Here is a 26,518-nt window from a genome sequence, read left to right on the forward strand (position 1 = left end):
TCAGGGCTGATAAGTTCTGTAGAAAAAAATGAAGAAAAGGAAGAATTTAAGTTTAAAGCTGAAAGGGGACAGACTGTAGACAGGTGAGGTAAGAGTTCCCTATCATGAGTGTCCTAATAACTAAGTAAAATGATTATTTTATAATTTTTTTAAAAAAGATATTTAGAGTGCAGTTGTGAAAGTTGCACTTGGCATAAAATCTCCACAGTCAAGGAAATAAAATGATAATACAGCTATTTAGAAAGTCACCAAGCACTTCCACCTGTGTCTGCCTAAAACAGGGAAGTGGTGGAAAAGAAGTAATATGATTCTAATCCAGCATGCTCCCAAATAGTGGTGCCCCACAGACAAGGAATTCCCTGCTAATGCCAAGCATGTAATAAATTCAGATGGATACCTGGAAGGTTGAAAGGAAACACATCCAGTGTAAACGGCGGAGCCGTGAAGCTCCCGAGAGGAAGCGCAGACAGCTGCGCTGTCCGGTTCCAGGCGGGTCTGTTCCAGTCAGCCGCAGTCAGCCGCGGACAAGGCAGCCGTCAGCTGGGGAAAGACAAAAAGAAAAGAAAAGAAAGGAAAAGGGGGAAGGAGAGGGGGGGGAAGGGGAAAGAGGAGTGGGGAAGGGGGAGGGAAGAGGCAGAGAAACGAAGGGGGGGTAAGTGGAGCGCAGCCACATGGAGAGTTGTGCGCCTGGATGGACAGCGTCTCGCCTGTAAATTCAGTGTGTCGAGTACGCGTCGGAAGTGAAAAGCTTGCTCCGTAAACAGCAGGGCGAAGCCTGTCAGTGCCGGAAGGCGTGGATCTGGAATATGAGTGCTCCTAATGGGCGGGCCCAATGTGGGGGAAGACGTGTCAAAGCACGATTGGTAGTTGGTGCCGGGCCCCCATAGCTCGGCATGACTCAACCAATGAGTCGACGCGGTTCTACACAAAGTGAGGCCGTAGAATTGCTTGGTTGCCAAGGACACTAATAGGATGTGCCCGTAGGCGGGGCGGCGTCGTGACCCGGGGCGGCGTCGTGACCCAGGGCGTGTAGCAACCGCAGGGAGTCTACCTGCAGTCCCACAAGGGGGATAAATGCAAGGTCCGCAGAAACGGTACCGGTGGGCAAGATGAACCGGAGAAGGGGTGGGGGAGACGGGGGGGGGGAGCAAACCCCACATGTGGATGTCGAATGGTTATAGGATAGTCTGATATTGGGTTGTTAAACCACAAGGAGGGGACTACATGAAATGTACATGTAGGTAAAGGGAACAGTCCATAAGGGGCAATGGGCATGGATCGGTTGATCTAAATCCAAAATGTATCTGTTTAGAACTGGGCAATATTAAGTTCATTTAAACCATGTTCATAAGTGTCCAGACGATGTATCCATCTGGCTTCTAATGCGAGCAGTCTGGTTTGTACGTTGGGACCTGATTCGACCTTTTCTAGTACCCACCACAGGAGGTCATCTGGTGTATGTCGATGTTCTAAGTAATGTGTCACCATCGGTGATGTAGTAAGCTTGCAGCGGATCCTAGATCGATGTTCGGATATGCGGGTTCCCACTTTGCGTGTGGTCTGACCTACATACCTGTAACCACATGGGCATTGAACACAATAGATTACCTGGTTGGTCTTACAATTCGTGTGGTGTTCCACTCCGTATCTTGGCATTAGCTTCTTGGATTCCTGCCTTCAGCTACACTGACTACGTCATCATGAATATGGAGAGCACATGAATGTAGAAAACGGTTGAGTGTAAGGAGGGGAAGAACATGGACCGCGGAGGAGCTTAGGGAACGGCTGAGTACAGCTATCGGCTGAATCTGGCGAGCGACGGAATGTAGCGAGCGGCTGAGTATGGCAAGCAGCTGAGTATGTCGGGCGACCGAGTGTAGTAAGCGGCTGAGTATGGCGAGAGAACGGTATGCGTCGAACGAACGAGAAATAAGAGCGAGAAAACGAGTGTACACAAAACAGATAAGTACATTGTACGGAAGAGTGAACGGAGCTGATGAATGCAGAACTAACAAGTGGCGGATGAGCATCTGATGCGAATGAGTGCGTAACAGATGAGCCTGGGGAGCGGGTGAACGCACGAAACAAATGAATGAATGGACCAGAGCGCATGATTATGCTAGATGGAGGAGTACGCTATACGGATGAATTCGCTGACCCGATGAATAGTGCATAAGAGCAGATGAGAAACAAAACATCGCACGGACCGGACCCCTCTGAATTGCGTAATGTGCAGACTTTGATGTGGAACGCAAGGAACCGTTGTAAGAGCATACTTCATTTCACACCCCACGCTTACTCTCTCCTTACACCACCACTCAAGTAGAACACAGAGATACTATGACACCATTCGGTATAACTGTTCTCATATCAACATCCGCCGCTCACTCCCCATCACTCTAAGTAAACATTACTGGTTTCTTACCCCCAGCCAAGCGTTCTCGTCAGGCCTAACGCTGCCTCACTCGGACTGGATAACTCCTGCCAGACCGAACACATACTCCTGATTCCTCAACCACCACACCTATCTCTAGGAAGCAGCTACCACAGAAATTCCGCACCAGCTGCACACATACCTGGTGCGCACACGCACCTTTGACCCTCTCTAATCTCTCCACTGACCCGAACCTCGGTTCCCAAGGGCGTTCAACCTACCAGCGCCTTCAGACCATACCAATGGTATATAAGGCGCTATATAAATGCAAAATAACAATAACAATAACAATACCTGGCATCTTGGAACTGCAAACTAAAGATCTGTACCATCTAAAGGACCTGTCTTCCGAACCCATCTATGGACTAGGGTTTTTTCTGCCTTCGGGCTTTTTCCCTAGAGCTGAGGCTGGCCCCCTGGGGTTCCCCGGTGACAGGTCCACTCTTCTGTCAAGGTGGCCTCCGGAGGGGCCAGACCTTACCTTCACGAAAAGAAGACCAGAACACAGAAAGGCAAGGTTCCAAGGACTAAGGAGAAGCCAGGCAAGGCTGAGACGGATCCTTGTGTACTTACCTCGGAGGAGTCAGGTGAGGAGAAAGGGGAGGTGGACTTGGATCTTGACAGTCCCTTGTTGAGTAATTTATTCTCTTCCGATGATATTGGTCTATTGGATAGATTGAGAATAAGATTCAGCCCTATTTCACTCTGCTTATTTCTTTTGAGTTCGCTCTTGAAAGTCTTTTGTTTGTATTTTCTTGTGATCCTTGATTTGTTCGTTCTTGTTCCCCCCTCCTTCCTCTCCTCCTGGTGTATTGGTTGTTGATCCTGTGTTCAAAGGTAGCTGAAAACGGACCTGTTTGGGTGTGAGCTTTCTATTGCCTCTCTTATACCTTTTGATTTGATTCATGAAACCAGAGGTTGATCTTCCGCTTGTGCTCTCTTTTGCCCCCGTCGTATCTGTTGGTGTTGTTGTCGTATCTGCATTTTGTATTTCATCTTCTGAACCCGCATCCAAGTTCGCGGATGATGTGTTAGGTGTACTCGTCTTTGATCCGAATTTAGTTGGTGTGTTATATTTTGCTTGGCCTATCATACTAGGCCTGACGACATTTCACATCGTGATGGAGGGCGAGGGACAGCTAAGGGGAGGTGGGAGGAGACAGACGAGGTTGCTATTATACTTGGTCCAGGGACAATTCTGATAAAGTTCATAGAAGAAAGTAAAGGGAGAAGGGGAGGAGATAGAAAAAGGGAGAGGAAGAGAGAACAGAGAGTAAGCAGTCAAAAAGAGTGGAGAAGCAAGAGAGGAGAGTGAATACAATTGCAGAAGTCAGTAGTAACACATAATGTTGCAAGCCTGTATACAAGATGAAGATGGGAACAGCATGATTCACGGCCGCCATGACAAAGGGTGACGCACCATGAATCAATGAAGTCCATAAAAGTCAAATCCAGCATTGGGCACAAGACGGTGATGGGGAAACCAGAATGTATCAGGACAGACTCCTGCAGAAGTAGGCTGGAGGGGCGCGAGGGGGAGCAGGGGAGCATAATTAAGCAAAACAAGCCACACCTGTGTGCGAGAAGGGGGCGGCACAAGGGAACATCACAGGGTGACCCAAGGGGTGGGGATGACCTGTGGGGACTGAGGGAGTAACACATGTTGGTGCATGCTCACCTGCTCTGAGCAGGAGTTCGGGCCCTGGATCCTCCTGGTCCGAACAGGAATTGCCCTTTTCTTTGTCTGCCCTTTTATTTTGATGAGACTCCACTAGGACTGCATTATTATTATTATTTGATGGTCCTAGCTTGCTCCCATCTGTAGATTTAGGCTTAGATGGGCGTTTATCACACCCGTGTTAAAGTTCAATAAACACCCTTGAACAGTGGTCACTTGTGTCTGTCTTACTATTGATACCATGCCTTCCTTACACTGCACTCGTCCATTAATTACATTACGCTTTTATAGTTTGGCATATGGGATAGCATATGCATTCTAGACTAATGAGCCACTGTGTAGCTCTTTGTCCTAGCACCATCATAGCCTGTAACATTGTGCATTTGTGTTTCTCAGACCAGTATTGCACTAGGTGATTTGCAGGTTCTAATCTGTCATTCTATGACAAGACTGGAGGCGAGCATTATGCTTCATCTTCATTTATGTCTACTCTTCAGCAGTTCAACTAAACACATATAAACCATGAAAAGTGTAAAACAAACTTTTCTTCTTTTTTTTTTTTTCTTAAAAACTACAACATCCCTGAGTCTCTGTAGTCCATGCCCTTTCCACCAGTCACAACCCACTTCCTGTGCTTGGACTCCTCCTCTTCTTTTACTGCTCTTCAAGCAGATAAGTACAATGTCTTCCCTCTCCGCATGTCAGTGAATGTATTGACTGGGTTTGAGTGGGAGACTAATATTAAGGATTGTCAAGGCACGGTATGTGTGTGAAAGAGATGAGGCGCTTATACAGCGTGTGAAAAAATAAAAAAAAATGTTTATATACATAGTAATTGTACTAGTTTTCATAATGTTATGCGCGTAGTTTTATTGAACAGGCGACGCGTTAGCATAGAAGTTTAGGCGCTCGTAACGGCGCGAGGATTACGCGGGAGAATCCCCGAAGTGTCTCTCAGGCAGGAGTTTGTTCGCGAGGCGGGCGGCCCTGTGTCGTAATATCGGCACGCCTGGGGTTCAGCCAGCCTCGCGAACCACACAGCACAGGCCGCGCCGGCATCCGAGAGCAGGCCCCCACCCTCGCGTAGGCGGAGCCGGCTCCCGCGAGGCACGCAGTGCGGCCAGAGTGCTCCCCAGACAGCAGCACCCACCCGCGGGTGGGCGGAGCTACCGCGAGCCAAGTGGAGAACACAACGCTCTTAAACGTTAGCCCCCACCCGCGGGTGGGAGGAGTTAGACGCGTATGACACGCGTTTCAAGACGCCGCATTGATGCGCCGTTATCTGCAGAGCACACCGGCAACAGTACGCTCGTGCGAGCAGGACGTTATTATTGATCTCAATTAAGAGACCTTTTCATAATACAGCGGTCATAACGATCGCGAGCGCCGTGTTTCCGAGGGAGCACATAGAGGGACAGCAGTCCACGTGATAAGGAGCTGCAGAGGCCAGGAGTCTGCAGGGCTCTTGCACTGCTAGTTAGTAGAGGATTGGCGCGGCAGAGAAGAGGGCTTCACCGGAGCCACAAAGTGATTACTTTTAAGGTGCAGCCACTGAACAAAAAAAAAAAAAGTGCAAAGAAGTAAAACGACTTTACTGACTCTGAACCATCAAGAAGGGGCAGTGGGCATGCTAAGACACCTGGCTCAGGTATTTTAGGCACAAGCACACCAGAAATGTCAGAATTTGAGTGGAGCGAGGAGGAGCAGTCTCAGGACCTCGCTGCCAGCTTTAAGAAAGTGCTGGGAAGCTCCCTTATTGATGCAGGGGCAGAGGGCGTCAGACCCCTACAAGAGAGGCTGGAGACGCTGGAGGCTATGCTTTCACAGCCTAGTAGCAGCACCAAAGACTGGAAGCGCACGCCCACGGATCCCTTGAAAGAGGGACACAAGGGGAGTATACTTGCCCTCAAGAGGAAATCCACTGACGACCCCCGGGGCTCTTTGGAAGGGGCAGTAGATAAGGCCCCAGAGGTGCCTGATGCGTTTGCAAAGCTGAAAGAAGCGTATCTGCAACGGCAGGCGGTGCCACACCTCATGACCCCCGCTCCAGGGGACGAAAATATAGGAGAAGACCCTGACTCGGAAGATGAGAAGGTTGACGATCAGGCCTCGCAAGAAGACGAGGAGGTCGAGGAAGAAGACTGGGCGAAACCCAGTGGGGGCAAGAGAGCTCGAAAGGAGAAGCACCTCCTGGAGCCGCAGGAGGATATGTTTGACCCAGATAGTATACGGAATCCGAGGTCCACCGAGTGGCAACCGTCCCCCCCGAGTAGCACAATATATGGCAGCAAGATTACGCAAGCCTCTAGACAAGGTGGTGAGACGACGACTGCGGGCAGAGTGCCTGCGCCCAGATCTTCCGGGAAAAGTAGCGGAAGCCCCCAAGCTCGATCCGAAGATGCTGACATTCGTGTCAAAAACAAGTAAAGATCCACGCAAGGGTATTGATAGGTCCTGGAAAAGCTGCCAGGAAAAAGTATTAGACTTAGCAGGCCCTCTCGCAAAAATCATGGACCTGGCGGAGAGAGCAAGGGACACGGGGGAAGAAGTTGACCCTGAAGCTCTCGCGGGATGGGCCCAGAGAGCAGTCTGTCTTCTTGGGAATGCAAATTGTGCCATTGCTTCGGAGAGAAGGAAGGGCCTCTTACTCAAAATAGATTCAAAGCTCAGCGATCTCATCGTATGAAGCGGGAGAAGGAGCCCAGGGCCTCCTGTTTGGGGAGACTTTTGGGAAGGAGATGGGCCGATTCGTCGGGACATACGCTTCTCTCGAGAAGGCCCAAGCATCGATCCGCAAAATATTCCCGAGTAGAGTTTTTGGAGGGACCGGCCGCTCCAGAGGCCGTGCAGCCGGTCGCAATCAAGGAGGGAGAAGGCCTCAGAACCCCAGAGCACAATACTGGGAGAACAAGAGCCAGGATACATTCTTCCCGTCCAGAGGGAGATTCCCGAGAGGCCGCAGGTCCAGAGGATCAGGACGAGGTCAAGGGTTTACACCAGGTGACAGCGGTTCAGTATCCTCCTGTAGGGGGGAGGACGCGCATGTGTTTAGAGAGTTGGCGCAAGCTTTCAGGCGATTCCTGGATATTGCAGACCGTCAGAGGTCTGCGACTAGATTTCATAGAGACTCCAGTTCAGCGGAACAGGCCACAGAGTCAGAGACTAGCGCAAGCGGAACAAGCACTCCTAGACAGCGAGATAGCGCAATTAGTTCACAAGCAGGCGATAGAGAGATGCGAGACGACACCCAAGTTTGTGAGCAATATGTTCGTGGTGCACAGGAAAGAAAAGGTACGCCCGGTTATAAATCTCAAAGAGCTGAACGGATGGATCATATATCGCCACTTCAAGATGGAGGGCATACATCAGCTCAGGGACTCCCTAAGAGAAGCAGACTGGCTGACGCGCCTAGATCTAAACGACGCGTATCTCACAGTCCCTGTACTCAAGGAGTACAGACCATACCTAGCTTTCCGCTGGCACGGACAGTTCTGGCAATTCAAGACAATGCCATTCGGACTTGCTTCAGCTTCCTGGGCATTTACAAAGCTGATGAAACCAGTAGCGGCAGCGATCAGCGAGAAGGGCGTCAGACTGATCATCTATCTGGACGACCTTTTACTCCTAGCAGAAGATCGAGAGGTGCTGGTATACCAAACGAGATGGGTACAAGACCTTCTAGTCTCTCTAGGATTTCTGGTGAACACAGAGAAATCGGATACCATACCAGCTCAGAGGTTAGACTTTCTGGGGTTTGTACTAGACACAAAGAAAGCGACCCTGGAGCTGCAAGCTCGAAAGATGAAAGACATAAAGAGAGAGATCAGATTATGCCTAGAGAAACAACTGATATCTCTCAGGACATTGGCAAGGATAGTTGGGCTATTATCAGCATCTATTCAGGCCATATTCCCAGGGCCCCTGCACTACCGGGCACTACAGAGGTTGAAGATAAAACATCTACAACAGGGTCTGAAGTATCACCAACAGGTACCTCTAGATCAAGACTCCATTACAGAACTAGAGTGGTGGTTAAAGAATATGGACGCCTGGAATGGGCGAGCCATATTCGGAGACAAGGCGGATCTGATAATAGAATCAGACACCAGCCGGAAGGGCTGGGGGGCCAGATGTGGGACCCTACAGACCGGGGGCAAATGGAGCAAAGAGGAGCTCTGTCTTCACATAAACTGCCTGGAGCTACTGGCAGGATCTTTCGCGATCAAGGCCTTCACAAGAGGAAGAGTGAAATCTTGTGTGCTGCTGAAGATGGACAACATTTCAGCAGTAAGGTACATAAACCACCTAGGCGGCACAAGGTCCAAGATGCTAGCGGAGCTAGCGAAGGACTTCTGGCATTTTTGCCTACAGTCAGAGACGTCAGTGATGGCAGAGTACCTGCCAGGCTCACTGAATGTAGTAGCAGACTGGAACTCTCGTTACCTGACAGACTCCAGCGATTGGAGACTGGACCCAGCAGTGTTTCAGAGGCTGGACAGGAGATGGGGACCACTACGTATGGACCTTTTCGCCTCCCGGCTCAACGCTCAGACGAGCCTCTATTACAGCTGGAGGATGGATCCGGAAGCTCAAGGAACAGATGCGTTCCTGCAGGAGTGGGCAGGAGGTCCGCATTACGCTTTCCCCCCTTCGCGATGTTGAGCAGAGTTCTAGCGAAGTGTCGGAGGGAGAGAGCGGAACTGGTGTTAGTGGCACCATTGTGGAAGTCACAAGTGTGGTTTCCAACGCTAATGGAGCTAGTAGCGGACGTACCCAGAGTCCTCCCCGAAGGAGAGCGATTGATCACGGACCCAGCTAGGTTGTGTCATCCTCTGAGAGTGAGAGGGACACTCCCGCTAGTCGCGTGCAGGATATCAGGAGACGCTGGGCCCTGCCAGGAATTTTGGCGCAGGCAGCTCAGCTTATCGCAGAATCCTGGGCTCCTTCCACTAGGACGAGCTACGACGCAGCTTGGGCAAAATGGACAAGCTGGTGCAAGAACAGAGGTGTTCATCCCGTTTCAGCATCTGTAGTGGAAATTCTAAATTTCCTAGCGAACTTACTGCAAAACGGAAGAGCTTTCCGTACGATAGGAGTATACAGATCAGCTATATCGGCGGGACATATGCCAATAGAAGGAGTACCAGCAGGAGAGCATCCCGCGGTAGTGAGGCTCGTCAGAGGAGCGAAATTCAGAGTGCCACTAGTGCCCAGATATAATTCAACATGGGACGTGGCGACAGTATTACGATTATTATCAGATTGGCCAACAGATAAATACCTTTCTCTTAAACAACTATCTGGTAAACTAGCTATGCTATTATGTCTAATTTCATGCAAACGAGTGTCAGACGTTAAAGCTCTAGAGATTAACAGGCGATCTTTCAGACCGGAAGGAGTCACATTCTCCATAGTCAGGAGAACTAAGACAGGCACCTCCACAGTGCATTATCCTTATTTTCTGAACAATTCGAAATGGTGCGTAGCACGATGTATTAAAGAATACGAGAACAGAACAGCAGAGAATAGAGCAGCTAATACTACCCAGTTGTTAATAGCGCGCAGGAAACCCTATCACGCAGTGGCATCAGCTACCATAGCTAGATGGGTAAAAGAGGTCATGCATGTAGCTGGTTTGAATGTGGACACGTATGGAGCTCATTCAGTGAGAGGTGCAATGGCATCGTCCGCTGCGAGAGCGGGAGTGCCCTTGAGTGAAATAATGCTAGCAGCAGACTGGTCAAGCAATCGTACATTTAAAGAGTCTTACTTTAAGCCAACAGAGAGTCTGGCTAGTACAGTGTTGGGGAAGCTTTGAACAAGCATAATGCTCGCCTCCAGTCTTGTCATAGAATGTAGATTACCCCTGCTATCTGCGCAGGGAGTATTAATTCTATTAAAGACTAAGGAGGCGAGCATTAAATTCCCACCCGAGTAATGTACTATATAAAATGTCGATGCATTATATGAGTGAGTACACTACATACGCACCACCTTAAGATTTCCTATTATGTTTTCATAGGGGAAGATCAGAAGAATAGCTGAAGACAGTGTCGTAGCTGAGAGTATCAGGAGACCGGGAGTGCACCGGCAGTTGAGTTTAAAGTTCAGAAGAACATTCGCACCGTTGGCGAGGATCAGTTAATGGACTTGAGCGACTATCAGAGCGAGTAAAAGCAGAGGAGGAGTCCAAGCACAGGAAGTGGGTTGTGACTGGTGGAAAGGGCATGGACTACAGAGACTCAGGGATGTTGTAGTTTTTAAGAAAAAAAAAAAGAAGTTTGTTTTACACTTTACAAGGTTTATATGCGTTTTGTTGAACTGCTGAAGAGTAGAAATAAATGAAGATGAAGCATAATGCTCGCCTCCTTAGTCTTTAATAGAATTAATACTCCCTGCGCAGATAGAGGGGTAATCTACATTGCTGCATTGAATCAGCCGACCTAACTTTCTTCTTTTTTAAAGATTATGTAATTGTATTAGACATGACAGCTATCACACATTTATGAACGTATACATCTTCAGATATAAATTAAAGGGGCACTGAAAGCAGAAAGCCTGTTTTAGTCATTGACTCATCCCATATCCACCCACACATGTCCTTGAAGAATGCTCCACCGTTGCCTGTCATTAAAATAATTCAATTAGTTTTAGAAATGGAATTGGGAATGTTAAAGCAGGTCAGCCTTGAGGTGTTGTACATCATTTGAGCCCTCTCTGTGAATTGCATTACTCTGTTTAATGGTGTCTAAATTGGTAGAGTGATTAATATAAGATGATTAAATTAATGCAGGTTATTCAAGTGGCAGCTAAGAGCTCGCAGATGGAGAGCAGTCAAATCGGACTCCAAATAGACTAAAGAAATCCCTGGCGGGAGAGGAAGACTGGGAGTGATCGCATCTCTGTTAATGTGCTGAGGGGGCATACCTTGATGCAAACAGGATTAGTTTGTTGTGAAGTGTGAGGCCAAGGGGATTAGAGGTATTAGATAACTAGCTGTCTGCTCTTTCACAGACCTGACTGTTATTAGATGAGAATTGCAAACGCATGCTCCGTTACTTGTGCAAAGTTACTGAGTGAGAATGTAACAGCAATTTTAGGAAACAAGTCTCCAGTCAGCATCCCTGCCCCCAAAGGGGATTGTGAGGACAGGAATATTGTCTCTTCTGGGCACTGGCACTATCGAAGAGCTGGCAGGAGGAGACGAGTGGAGTGCCACCTCTGCAATGAGGACAGGGTAGTTGAGAGGGCAGAGTTGAGGGCGCTGGCCTGGCAGTGTTAGCATAGATATGCTAAACTGTGGTGTCCCTGCCTGGCTCACTTCTCTAGGCTTGCAGCCTTTGACATTGTCACATACCTAATTGTCTCCCCAGCATCAGTGAGGCTAACACTGGCATACCCACTTCCATGTATTCAAAGTCCCCTGCCTAGTTATCAGAATGCCCAGAGCATTGTGAGAGAGTGCAGGGTGAAACCCCTTGCCTGTGGATATTTAGCCATGGGGTAGTATGGGAAGGATCTCCTGGTGATCGGGCCTAGAAAGAACACCAGTCAAAGAAGGAACCCAGATGCTGGCCACCATGTTGAATACATTAGTAACATGGTAGTTGGCCCTCCTGGGACATTTACCAAACCGAGCACCCGTATCACCAATCTATCTCCTACAGTAATATGTAAAGTGTAAGGGACTTGAGGTGTTCTTTGAAAATCATGAAAGGATGTGGATGAGAACAGACTTGCCCCATCATGTCGCAGAATGCATCAAGGGGAGGGGAAGCAAGCAGCCTGCCTGGGCCTCCACGCAGATGGAAGGAACACTCCTGTCAGTGGATTCTGGCGAGACTTGGGCATGATTTTGAATACCACCATCAACATTTGAGGGATGTTCGCCTACATCACCAAGAAACACAGCAGCACATTCCTTGTGTAGAATTGGATGGGTCAGAAGAACGCAGAAGAAATACACAAGGAACTAGTCCATAAACAGTGTGTGGCCCACCATGCCACCCTCATTGCAGCTCCCAAAGCATAAACAAAAGCTTGCCATACAATGGTCACTTGGGTGCAAAGGGCTCAACAATGAAGAAAACCTGAGTCTCCAGCCTGCATGCTGGGACCAGCAAATGCAAGGTATTGTCATCGAGCCTGGGGGAGGACCACTAATTCCAATACATCTTGACCAAATCTAGGAATGACCAGGACAAATAGGATCAGGGCACATTCGCGGATGACCGGAGTCACACTAAGGGACTTTCCACTGCTTCCTGATTTTCGATGTAGGTTTTCTGGGGCCTGTTTGTGTTTTGAATGTGAGCAAGTGGGGTACCTGTCTCGAGCCTGCCTCTCACTGTTGAAAAAGAACAGGGTGGGGTATATATGGCTCTGCTCCATGGCATTTCAGAAGAAGTTATCCTCAACATTACAGTAGTTTGACAGTTGCTTCCAGTTGGTCCAGATGGAAGAGTCAACTGTCTAGCAGAAAGATCTACTTGGTTGAGTGGGTGAACCGTCCAAGGAAATGGAGTGGCCCTGGGATTTCCTGCCAAGTTCAGAGAGAATCTTCCAAAGGAACTAATCTCCCTTATAACTTCCTGTGGATGGGAGCCAATAGGAAGAGGGAGATATGTGATGAAGTACCTGCCTGATTATGCACATCACCATGGCAGAGCCTTATGGGGTTGGTATTGCCCTGAACCAGTAGGTGTTTGGCCTAGGGGTGTTATTGGTAGGGTCCCTTGGTCACTTTACCCAGAGTTCCAACACATGGTAGAGGACAATTACATTACATCCCCACTGACCAGTTCTTGGATTCTTGACCCTTTCCAAGATATCTTTCCCACTCGTTTTTAGGTTAAAAAAACAAGCCGGGTCACCTGGAGAAAGACTGGTACTGGCTGATATGGGCTTTACAAAGTCCCAAAATCACTGCAAGATGCTTTCCCTTTAAGGAGAAAGGTTTTCATGCAATTAAGGAAGATAGACATTGACTTCACTGCGAGGTCAGCCCACTCCTTAATGGGACTATACTTTGACTCCTACAAAACCAGCTTTGAATCCTCAAGACCTACAGAACCGTAACCTAATTTCATGATATCCAAACATGCAGGAGAGGGCACTAGGAATAGTGTCCCAAGTACTGGAGCACTCGGCAACATCACGGAACCAAAGTACACCACTCTGCATTCATGCACTAGTATATACAAATCTCACAGAATCGAAAATGTACCCAGCATTTGATCACCTCTGGGAAGTCTTGCAGCCAGCCGTCTAGAACTGGAAACCCCTGCAGCGTCTTAGATGGACACATATGTACTTCAAAATGGAGCTCCCATCAGATTCAGTTTTGGTCCTTCCCCACAAATCCACATCAGTCGCAGGTGCTTCCTCAGAAGTTAGTCAATACCAGCCCTTTCTCAGTTATGGCACGCAATTACATAGGCTTGTGACCAACTCCCTGTGTGACTATGGGGACCATCAGTGGGGTGGTTGGATGGACTGGTGCAGGACTATATTGGAGAATGTGTGGCCTTGTGGAAGTACTCGGGGATCAGAAAACTACCCCGCCCTCTGTTCTCATTCAAAGGCAGGGGACATTCACAGGACCTCTAACATCCAAAAACCAGGTGACATTTCTACTAGTCCTGTTAGTTTCACATGACCCAGGCAACGACAGACAAACACCAGGTCAATATTCTGCAGGCTATCCAAGGGAGGTCAGTCCAGAGCGAGGAGTAACCCTACTATACAATCGAGGGCCCTCGGTCCAGAGGCGTTGCTAGGGGGAGCCTGAGGGGGCTACAGCCCTGGATCTTTTGGTTGTAGCCTTGGATAGAAGCTCAGGGACTACAACCAAAAGGCTATAGCTAGCGCCGAATCCCACCAGTCCCGACATTAGCTTAGCCCCTGATCTTTTCCAGACCTAGCAACACCCCTGCCTCAGTCTAAGAGAGGTGGTGGTAGAAGAAGGAGCTGGAAGACAGGTCCTGGAGAAGAAGGGAGAGAGTAGATGCTAGAGGAGAGACTGAAGTGGCTGCAAAACTATAGAGTAAGTATGGAGGAGGGGGTGCAGGAAATAGTCATGGTTTCTGAGGTGATGGTTCCAGGAGATTCTAAGATGGGGCACAGGATCCACCCCAAGATTTGGGGGGCATAGGGGCCACCCAAAGATTTTGGGTTGTAGGGATCACCACAACATTTGGGGTGCAGAGTTCCCCCAGAGATCGAGATTGAGACAGACCCTCACTGAAGCAAGCACTGGAACACAGCAAGCACACAGGTTGCCCAGGTTGCAGGGATGAGAAGATTAGAGAATACAAGCGGGGGGGAGAGGGAAGGACTAACCTTGCCCCATCCAAGGGTGATGGGGACCTGAGTGACAAGAGAAAACAAGACAAGTTAAAGGGTTATGTGGAGCCCAAGAAACCCGAGCTTCATTAACCCCCAGAAGGGTCACAGGAACCCAAGAAAACTAAGAGAACCAGAAACAGAAAGGGGTCATAGGAACCCTAGTGAACTAAGTGAGATAATGAGTCGCAGCACTTCAAAGGAGCCACAGGGGCACAATAAACAAGTTGAAAAGCATATATTACGGGAGCACAGGGGCACCTGAGAGTTGGTCGAAGTGTGGAGAAATTGACCAAGTTGTGGAAAGGTATTGGGGAAATATTCCTTCACCTTTTTTTTCATGAACTTGAGACATTTTTTAACTTTTGGAATCTTTGAGGAACTTTAGATAGACTGAAAAGAACTGTTTTCTTTTAGATTAACTTGTGCCAACTTCTAACCATTGGATCCAGACCCAGGAGGTATTCATGGAACAGACAAATACCTTTGGAAAGAACCAAGAGCGCAGGGTACTCAATGTTTTTTCTAAGTGGTAGGGCCAGAGGACTATTATTAATTTGGACTGTAGACAAGCACCTTAGTTTAGTTTGGTTAGGAAGCAAACTCCCTTTTAGTAGTAGTCCATGAGGTATTTTCTTTTAATTTAAATAAAAACTACAGTCAAACATGTCCTGTGGTCTGGGTCCTCCTTCTGGCTTGCCACAGGGACCACGAGTACTTGACCAGAGAAAAGCCTGCACTTTGGGACCAATGACCAAGACCATGAAGTGGAGACTTCTAGGCGCCCTCTTGACATGAAACCAGAGACTGAGACACATTCTGGCCTTTGAGCCAAGAAGCAATTGTGAACTGTTGATTGGTAGAGTCTCTTCTGCTATGGCTACCCGAAGCCTCCACCTTGCAAAGGAACTGTCATTGGATGGAAGGGGACACCTGAGAAGGTGGTGTAGTTCCCTGAGGAATGTAGGACCATTCTTTACCTTCATCTATTTAATTTGGGGGAGCATTAAGTTTATTCTGTGTGACACATTTAGAGAGGTTGTCATTACTTCCCTGGGGGTGATCTTGTCTCATGTGGCCAGGGAAATGCAGAAGGTACCTCACTCTGACCCTGGGGGTGGCTGTCTGTGGGAGGATCACATGTAGGAGGACAACCTTCGGGAGGCGGAATAAACTCGTTGATCAAAACAGACCTTTACCTATTTGTTTGCTAACACCCACTTGCTTCCCCTTCATTCCTGTATGGAATATTGTAATGTGGAGAATCCCCAATCATGAGTGATCACCAACCTTGTTTGCATACCCCGCTATTTAATGAGACGAGGAAGAGGAATGGATTAATGAAGATCACTAGAAGCGGAAAGCCAACCCCATGTTCTAGTTGTTGGGTAAAGTTAACAAGTGCCGGGACATTCACATAAAATGCATCTGAGCAGTCTCACTTCTCCCGATTCTGGTTGGGACACCTGGAGAAAAGCACACTGCAGGGTATAGCGGAGAAGCTGTTGAGAGTGCCGTGCAGGGAAGTCGAGCAGTCTAAGATCTGCTGTGCCGGTGACATGGACAGCAGTAGCTGCCAAACAAAGAAGGCAAAGCGGGAACCCGAGAAGCTGATGGGACACTGCCAGTCGACTAGCCAGGAGCAGCAAAAGCAGTGAAACACAAGCAATGCCAAGGCTGCCAACGGAGACCGGTAAGCCCAGAGAGAGAGATTGGGATACCGGGGTGCTTCAGGGTGGATGCCATGTACCGCTAATGAAACGGGTGAGCCCAAACAATTTAGCCAAAACGTAAGACTGTTGAAAAGAGGTTGCTGACACAGCATATAGGAAGTATAATTAACTGGATAAAAGCGAAGGTGATTACTGATAAGTAGTGTGAGTCTGAGACTTACACCCAAATACTGAGCCAAGTAAGAAAGCCCTGGCAGGAGAATAAACCAGGCATTGGAGAAAAAAAGGGAAACATGTATGTGGACTATGAAAAGGCTGAGAAGGCTCATAGCCCTTCAGATTGTGGAAAAGTATAGCTCTACAGAGAGCAAGACCACATATCTGAAATTTCTGAACTGTGTAACTGGAGACAACTAAGGGGACAAGTCGTCCCTCCTTGGGAATGTGGAGTACATTAAAGTGACATTGAAAAGCCAGAGAAATCTCGGGGAACGCCCCCTTCTGGTGGAACTTTATTGATTTCCTTTTTGTCAATTTGGAACTTTAGAAAGAGGCTGCAGGTTTTCAGCCAAAAGACACCCCCCCCCCCATTTCACATTATATTGAGTTTAGTGTGTTAGGGACAGCTTAGGATGTTGGATACAGGACAGAGGACTCTTTTGATTTGGACATTCTGACACAGACTTCCCTTGGTTGTGTTGAGGCAGGGAAACCCCTTCTAGAGTTAGAGATAGGTAGGATTTCCCCAAACCCCTCATTTATTTTATTAATAAAGTCTTTAACCAACACCAAAAATGTCACTGTGTCCGAGTCTTACTCTTGATCACGTACATCTGTTATGTGAAACCCATTGTAAATTAACTGCCTTTTGAGAACTAGAAAGCACCTTGTCAGGTCTTTCAATGCAGGTGTGATGTGGCCACGATTGGAAGTCATGAAAAACCCCCCTTGATAAAAGCAAGACCAGCCAGTCTGGCAAGGTGGGCTGTGGGAGCAGGTGGCTTGGTTTGGTAAAGGATGGAGGCTAAAGCACTGTGAGAGAGGAGGCAGCCAGAGAGTCAGTGGCATAGGAGCTCAGAAGGAGCTGGAGAGTAGTGAAAGGGTGGGACAAGAGGTGATGGCATAGTTAATGGAATAGGTGGACATAATAGTGAAAGCAGTAAGGGTGAGATCAGAGTTGATAACATCTGGAGTGGAGCTGTAGAGACCTTTAGGAGCGGATATTGGAACAGTCAATGAGGCAGATAACTCCAACATTTTCTGTTAGTGCTCATATACCAAAAACATGTTTTATTTGGATTCAAATACTTTTGATTTCTTATTTCAGTCTACAATATTCATTCAAAATGCAAATAAAATAATTGTAGTTTATATCATTTGATTGCTGTATGTTGATATCCCAATCCTGCAAATAAAATCCACACATCATACTGATTGATGTAAACTGGCAGATACAATCACATTGAATGTTCTTGCCCAATTCCAATGGTTACAACTACCATTGATCATCACTGCCTCAATCATATTGATTAATTCTACGACCATTAATCAATTCTACCAACATGTGTTTCAACCATGTGGTCTTTTTCAAAGCAATCCATCTTATTTAACTAATTAACAATTGTGATGTATAATGTTCATCATCAAATCGGACTGTACAACAATTAAGCAATAGAACCCGAGGAGGGAAGCATTACTGGTCGGGTAATGCTCCCGGGGCTGTAGGTAGGAGCCCGGACGAAGCAAATGCTTTAATGTAGCCCTGGGGCATCATACAACCAGTAATGCCAACCCTCTGAGGTTTCTATTGTTACTATTACCCTGGCATGTTTACCAGGATACTAATAGCATTTTTTCTCAAGTTGAGAAATGACGTTGAAACTGTTTCTCAACTCGAGAAGAAATAAAGAAAAGAAAATGGCTGCCAGGGATCGGCGAGAAGGGACTACACATAGTGCCTTCTCCCTTTCCATGGCGGGCATTAAAAATATAGAAAAAAAGAGTAAACCAACAAAATGGCTGCTATTGAAGAGGGCCAATGGACTACAAATAGTCCCTTTTCCCTTTCCATGGTAGCTAGGATGCAGGCGCGACCGGCCCGACAAGCAGGTAAAGACCCGGCGAGGGCCAATGCGCTTGCTCACCGGGTACTAATTCACAGTTTTCACTTATGCAAGTTAGTGTATTAGAAGTAGTTACACTTCGTCTATAATCATTATATTTGTTTGTTGGGCCTTAATAAAATTAATTGTGTTCCTGCTAATAGTCATTGTAGAAACAGTGAACATTGTACATCTGACTGTTTAGTTTGTGGTTAGATAAGATTGATTGCTTTAAAAAAGACCAATTGGTTGAAACGGGTGTTCGCAGAATTAATCAATGTGATTGAGGTAATGATGATGAATGGAATTTTTAACCAATGTTACTATGTCAATTACATTTAATGGTTTTGCCCAAACTGGAAGATACAATCACTCAGATTGGCGAATTTTATATGATATGATTTTGATGTCATCAGAAAGCAATAAACTGTGATATCAACTACATTTCTGAATGGATATTGTAGGCTGAAATAAGAAAACTAAAGTATTTGAAAGACTTTGGGTGTTCTGCTATGACGACTGCAGTTGGAAATGTTTTATGTGTACTTGTGCAGCAATACAAAAAGGGCCTCATTACTGGTGTGTCGGTTCGGAAAAAATGATGGTAATTCCAGCTCCACCATTCCTTCTGGCCCGGCACACTTCAGTTTGCCAGTGGAGGCCACGAATTTCCCGGTAGGTCTCACCGGCCGGTAGGTCAGACCCCTACTGGCAAAGAAATGCCTGAATCACCGCCCCTGGTTGTACCGGTACCAGTGATTCGGGCAATCCCTTCCCATGGAGTACATTCAGACTCCATGGGAATGGGAACTTACCGGCTCTCCATCGCCTGTAATAGCCCGATAATAACAAGATATTGGGCGGTGGAGACGGTAAGGGCCGTTTGCTGGTAACACTCCGGTATAACGGCAAACTCGTAATGAGGAATTACATTTATACTCATTATTTTGAGTTTTTTGGCCCAAAGCAACAGTTCGTAGTGCACTCCTATACTTAACAATAGGTAGATAAGACTGGGCGAGACACCGGGCTCTGTGAGTGGTACAGAAGCTGTGGTAACAAGAGAGGAGAGCATTATATAATTAGTGAGTAGGAAGGAGAAAGGGTCAGTGATTTTTAAAGAACGAGTCAGACTAAGCCCTCTCTATAAAGCACACTCTTATTCTTGAAGGACAGGTTAGGCCTAGGAGGGCTCAGATGGTCAGAGGATGAATGAGACTGACGATTCCAGGGAAAGTTCAGTCATTCTGCACAAAGTGACCCCTCTCTACCACTCCCTGCCAACCCTGACCTCTGAACTACGTTCTCAGACAGACTATTAACAGCATTACTGCTGGGGTTTGGGACCCTGGATGTCTGCACCTATAAAGCAATGAAAGACCATGGCTCCGGATACTCCTTGGCCCACAATGCCAGAGAAAGGAGAGGTGGCACACTCTACCAGGAACATTAAGAACCTAAGGAGTCGGAGAGTTTCAGAACCCCTGTGATCTTGCAAGGCAAAAAGTAATTGAGAACTTCCCACACATAAATCAAAATCCCACTAACTGTATATAACTGTCAAGATCCCCTTCAGGTAAATGTCTCTCCCACTCAGATGTGTGGCCAAGCCCCTTGGCCTTTAATGTTAAAGTTCCAGTCCTCAAAGTTCTTCAGAGGTTGCTCCACCTTCCCTGTTTTTGCCTTTTGGGGTCATAGTTACTTCTCCCCTAATACATCCTGTAGAACAAAATTGCATGGCCTTAGTGCCCTTCTTTGTCCCAGGTGTCCATAGCACTTTCCCACTGTTCTCAGAAATATATAGGCACCACTCACACTAACATGTTTGAAACTCATGTATTCACGAAGAAACATTGCATTGTGGCACCATATTTGCTGAGCCGTGAGGAAGAATCAGAAAAATATATATGTCAATATTTTGCCTCTTATCTGTGGTAGGAGCCAAAACTTAAAATACCAATTGACAGAGGGAAAGGTATATAGGAAACTTTCCATAACAATTTAAAAAAAACGGGTGTAGCTCACAGAACATAGCTGATTAAAATATGATGGGGGGTAGTATTGTATTATGCAATGAACAAAATATGTTTTGCCATTATATACCTGTTTAGTAAGTAATGAGTATGTCTGCAGGTTGTTTTCTCCATTATTCCATGTTGATAATTGTCTTCATGTTTAGTTTTTAAAGGTATTCTTATAGCAAATATGTTGTCAATAAATCTGCAATTTGCAGAATCTTTGAAAATATGTACAAAATCAACAGGTTAAAACAAACTGCTTCTAAATAAATATCCCCATAAGCACAATTTTACATAAAACAATACGTGAGCAGCCACTCTTTCTCTGTCAGTCTGGCCTCAATACACCCTTATATCAACTTACTGCAATGTAGTGAATGGCCAGAATAGAGTTATGAAATTGGTTGCCAATCACTTCCTGAACTTCATATGTGAAAACAATGTCACAAACACTAAGGTGTGGTTGATATTGCAATGGATTTTAATGTCTATCTATTTTTGAGTCGATGGAGCAGATGGAATGGTCACTTTGAATTAATATGGCTTCCAACCCTGCAGTGGGGGGCAGCCATGTCCGGTAACATGCCGCCAACCCGAGCCAAGGTAGACCCGAGTGAAGCAAAGGCCTCGGTGAGGGCTGCAGGCCGTTACGGGCCATGGCCTCCCCCATTGTGGGAGGTAAATCTGGGGTTTACTGGGGTGCAAATGTTTTTTTTTCTTCCTCTGAAGATTGGCGGTGCAAACAATGCCAATCTCCAGAGGAAGGAATAAAAAATGGCTGTGCGATGGAGAAAAGGGATTAAGTCCTGTTTCCATTTCTATGGCGGCTGGAGCAGGAGTTGCGCCGGACCGGAGTATAGAGCTCCTGTCCTTCAGGTAAGTTGGGAGGGAGGTAGCAGAGGGGAAGAGGTTGGATTTTGTTTGGTGGGTTGGCAGAGGCAACAGGGCGAGGCTGCCTGTTACTTCTCCACATTTAAAAATAAAAAATAAATGGTGCCAAGCAAAGAAGGTCCGTGGGTGGCTGGAAGCAATGGGCAGAGAATGTATATTCTCGCCTGTTCTTCCAGCCACCTGATTGACTCAACGCCCTTCCCCGGGTGCACATTTTAAATCAGAACCACACTTGTTTATGAACTGAAGGACGTGGAAGGTGGCATCTGATCCATACAAGATGGCAGTGAAGACTTCGGTTTTGCTGTTCAGCCATCAGGCCATCTATAATTTTCACTGCATCCCTTATGTGATGGTCTGATATACCTGGCAATGCTCAGGCCTTGATTCATTGGAGGACCTAGGAGGATTTTATTTCCTAAGGGCAGGCAGCAAGGTGTAAAAGATTTCTATCCAGCGTTCTTAACAGCTGCATTCAGGTCAGGCCATAGGCAGTATCATATCACCAGCAGACAAGCATGAGGTTATCATGAAACTCCTGCATGGAGGACCTCAATAAATGAACAGACTTTTATAGCAAATTATACCGTCAAGGGAGGGGTATTCAAACCATGAAATTCTAACACAGGTAATGCTGAATCTGGCCCTAAGCCCTTTGGATTTCACTGCCTTGAGACTGAATACCTTACACAGCCACTCTCACTACTTATCCTGAATGGTTTCCTAATGATTTCCCTGATGCGCTCTAATACAATCAATGAGCAGAGATGCAAATAAATATACCTCTTGGAAGACCTTACGTCCCACAGGGTCGGATTGCACTATAACATTGTTCATCACCCTTTGTGTAACCTGGCATTATTGATTGTGAGGTCAGAATGTTATTTTTTTAGGGAAGTAGATCTCTGCTGACCTCAGATAATGCATCAATTAACCATAAAGGGTGACACCTATGTGAAATCAGTTGCAAATTTTGCTGCAAATTATTGTTCCTATGTGTCTGTGAGTTATGGATGTGGCCCTATGCCAATTTGGCTTCGGCTGGTATGCTATCGCAGGGCAGAAGTGGCTATGGCAGATGAGAACAGTTTATTGAATTAAGTGTTTATTCAAGGTTGAATCTACACCTGTAGAATTTTACATGAGAAGAAGCCTGCAAAAATGTGAGTGAGCTGACCTTTATCGTAGAACACAAATACCAAGGGGTTAAGGAGGACTGTAATAACGAGGTGGGGAATCGAAAACACAAATAAGCAGGCTGTATGGAGTACCATAGTCCATCCGTTCTTCCCTCTTGTGTTTGGATGTTTGTCTTTGCACACACGGAGGAAGACGAAATCCCAACAACGTTGAACAAATTGGACCATCAGCCTTGGTGATTTGGTTCATCTGGTCATGGACAGATGTCAGGCTTTGTTGGATGTTTGGTTAAGCCTAACAACCCACATCTCCCGACCAATCCTGGCAGTCATTAGGCTGCATTCCTGGATCCTTGTCTCAGACCCTGCTACAGTCTCTTCCTTCACTTAGGATGTGCTGCCCAGGTCAAAGTGCAAGGAATGACCAGGGAAGTGGAATACCACCTACTCTGTCCTTCTCATCAGTCGCCCTTGCACCTTGACTTAGGCACCACCTCCTCCTTACAATCTCCCACTTTTGGATCGTTCTTTCTTCCCTCCTCGACATCATGGAACGCTCTGTTCCTCTCCTCCTTAGCTTTCCACTTCTTCAACTCTCTGCAACTCTTAGCTGCTCCACCTGGTCCTTTTCCTCTCAGTGTTTTAGATTTCCTACCAAACGTATCTCTTTCTCCTTTTCCTTCCTTTTCCTCCTGGCCCACATGCCCATTCACTCACTCGCACTCTCCCCCGCTTTCATTCACTCTCTCTCCCTCCTTTCCTCCTCTCTTTCAGGTGTTTTCCTCTTCTCCTAATTCCTGTGCACTTTCAGCTCCTCCTTGTGTTCAGTACCACCAACTTCACGTCAGTGGTTCCCTCCTCCTGAAATTCCCACTCTCCTTTACCTCCACTACACTCCCTGCCTCTTTGCCACCTTTCTCTAACACCTCCTTCGATGCCCATACCCTCTTCCTACCTCTATGATATGGCATTTGTAATGCGCCTATACACAACTGTTTCAAGGCGCGAGATCTCCTTGCCATCCTGCCACACACTCTTCTGTAGACTATGCCTCCAACTCCTGACCCACACCTTTCTCAAACTCCTCTGCGTTTTTTTAGCACCGCAGGTCTGCGTGCTGTCAGCATGATTACAGTACTACTTTCAGCTTAGTGCTTTGGTAAAAAGTGAGTCTTGTGTGGTGGAGTGACCTGTGACCAGACTACAATGCCCCCAGCTGCTCTTTTTTTTTCCTGAGTCCTTTTGGAACATCATTCTATCCCTCCCTTCCCAGGCACCAAACCAATGAGGTGCCATTCATTGTATATACAGTATGGATTGATGGTTAATTGTAAAAAAAACCTCAACCCCTTCCACACTCAGATGTGCCACTCAATATATTGTCACTTTGGAATAGTACATATGGTTCAGTTGCTGAGGATAGCCCCTATATCAGCTACACAGAAAAGGAAAAGTGAAGCTAGCTTAGACTTCTCATCTCTAAGATGTCCTGAAGATTGCTGTGCTTAGCTAATAAATATTGTTGAATTCCCCGGTCAGTGTGCTGTGGTGTGGTGTGGTGGACTCTTCAGAACAATGCTACCTATTTCTGAGCAGTGTATTCGTGTCTGGCCACTTTTTCTGAATGGATGATCTAAACCCTCTGCTGCTTTTTTCCTCTATCGTTTGTCCATTTCCCCCTGTGACCAAGCTCCATATTTTGAGACGAGGCATTTGGCTGACATGACCATGGGAGATGTTTGCCACTACCCACTCAGTGATGCAAGGCTTGGAGGGGGTAATATCTTCACATCAAACCTGTTTAATGAAAATGCACCTTGAACAAAGGGTGCCTTTCAGTGAACAGGTTTGATTTGAAGATACACAAGCATTAAATAGTTACTGACAGGGGCGCAAGGGAGAATGGTGGGTACTGCAACACAGCACAGTCAATCATGCAGCAGGGGTTAAATGTATGAAGAACTCGGAGGACAGTTACCAGCGTCTGTGCATGGACTGGCAAGTCAAGGATTGGAGTGCTTGTGGATGTGCAGGGGGCATTGGGCAATGCAGGAGCAGCCGCTGGGAAGAGAGCTGGTAGAAGCATTTATGGCAATGATTTAAAAGAAATGTTGGATAGCCCTGTTAATGATCATTGCAGGGATGTTCAGGCCAACCAGGAGAAGCTGTAGAACACCATTTGAAATCGGGGAGCCAATCCAGTGCTCAGCTGGTTTCTCTCAACAGGTGAACATTGTCTGGTGTTCACAGGTCCATACATATATGGTGACCACCGTAACACCGCAGTTCAGGCTGATGGCGAGTGGTCAGGATAGGAGAGCAGTGGTGTTACAGTGCAGGGAGGAAGGGCAAAAAGAGTGAAAGTGAGCGAACAAGCAGGGAGGCAAGGGCTAGGATCAGGTATAGACAGAGGATGTGGACGAGGAGAGGGAGAAAGAGTGAATGTGACCGGATGAGAAGAGTTGAGCTACTTGAAGGGCGAGATCTTAGCAAAGTATGCCTTGCTTCCAAACTTTACCTTGCGGAATGGGTTGTGCCAATCTGTATCATCTTAAAAAGATACACTGCCAAACATACATGTTCAAAGAGATGAGCTGCTTATCAAACTATCATTAAATCTACAGAGGTAAGAAGAAGCCGCCATGAACTTGTGCTGAGTTAAAGGTGCATTAGTAGCTGGAGCTAGTGGCTGCAGTCAACTGTCAGAGTGTACAGATGGCAATTACAGTCCATGTTCACTCCTGCAATTCAAAGATACTGCTGTAAAACCTATTTAGTGACTCGTGGAAGCTCGCCCCCTTCCACAGTACAGTATTTCATCTCGTTACTGTAACTCCTTCAATGGAGGTTATCACCAAGTCGTGGACTATTGGATGAAGTATCTTGAAACTGAATCCACAGTGATCTAAGCAGCCTTGAGTGCTTGTGTGCAGGGTTCCTAAGTGCTCCAGCATCCACTTGTAGTGCTCTACCAAAAACTCAAGGGAGTGTAATGCCATGTGTTTGAGAGTTTGTAAAAGATTGCACATGTATTCTGTTCTGTTTAAACAATAGTCATAATGTTGAAAATCAGCATATTGAATGCACAACAGGACAAGTCACCATCAGGCTGGACTTAGAGCTGATTTACTTAAGGTCATCATTTAAATGTTTGGATTTTCTTTCCAGGAAAAAGAAATGGAAAAGCAGAAGCTTCTATATCAACAAGCCAGACTGCACGACCGGGGCGCTGCTGAGATGGTACTGCAAATGATCAGTGCAAGCAAAGGTAACCACTTACTATCTAAATTATGGGGTGTATATACTGTATACTCACTGGTGCTTGAGCTCCGGAATCCTCACACGAAGAAAGACTGCCACGTGTTTTGCCATCTTGGAGCTGAGGGAAAAAGAAGCCTGTGATTAGTGAAATATGTTTCAAATGATGCTGTGTTTGCCCAGTTAAGCATAATGGAAAGAGAACACTAGCAGTGGTGAGACCTGACCTGCAAACATTCTCAGGTAACCGCAAATATTGGTGGGCTACTTGGATCCCTGAATCCAGCTACAAAATCATGGTCTGAGTCAGAGCCAACTAAAGGAATAATGTGAAAATACATTGTGCATGTTACATTAGCCATTATAATGATAGAGGGCCTCATTACACGGACGGCGGTAAGGGTTTACCGGTAAAACCTTACCGCCTTACTACGAGGTCCCTTTGTGGGTTGGGGAATTTAACGCCTGCTTTTTGCAACCAACCCGCAAAGGGACCAGGGAGCTAATTACGGTACCGCAATTTGCGGCACCGTAATTAGCACCTTCCCCATTCCCATTATGCCCTATGGGGCAAAAATGGGAATGGGGAAGGGCAATGGGGGTAGGGGGAATTACCGCCCCACCAACCTTGGAATAGGGCGGTAATTCCCCTTTCCACCAAAACGGTGCCGGTATTTGACCGGCATGGACCAAGGTGCTAATAGCACCTTGGTCCACCGCCATCCGTCTAATGAGGCCCATAGTCTTGGGAAGCACTGGTTGCCTCTTTACTGCTTTTTAATAAAACAAGTACACACAAAAACAAATGCTATATTGAAATGAACAAGAACTGTACAGTTGCGATTTTCCTCTACTTCAAGTGTAAGGAGAGTAGAACCAAGGGTGCAGAAAATAACTATGTAATAAATCCTTCTAATACTCGAAAATACCTGCAAGCATCTGCAGAAAGGCATCAAAAGCTTCAGGAATTAACTTCTCCTC

General features: G+C 46.7%; 1 protein-coding gene across 1 annotated transcript in view; it reads left to right on the top strand.

Moving 5' to 3' along the window:
* The window catches only part of RYR2 (ryanodine receptor 2), a 3,854,281-nt gene that overhangs the window by 3,096,913 nt on the left and 730,850 nt on the right, over positions 1–26,518 (top strand). The window contains exon 80 of the mRNA XM_069607971.1: positions 25,448–25,547. Coding sequence (XP_069464072.1) covers positions 25,448–25,547 — 100 coding nt within the window. The remainder of the gene's footprint in view (positions 1–25,447; positions 25,548–26,518) is intronic.

Source organism: Ambystoma mexicanum, chromosome 4q, assembly GCF_040938575.1.
Source record: "Ambystoma mexicanum isolate Mex_15411 chromosome 4q, UKY_AmexF1_1, whole genome shotgun sequence".
Classification (NCBI taxonomy): domain Eukaryota; kingdom Metazoa; phylum Chordata; class Amphibia; order Caudata; family Ambystomatidae; genus Ambystoma; species Ambystoma mexicanum.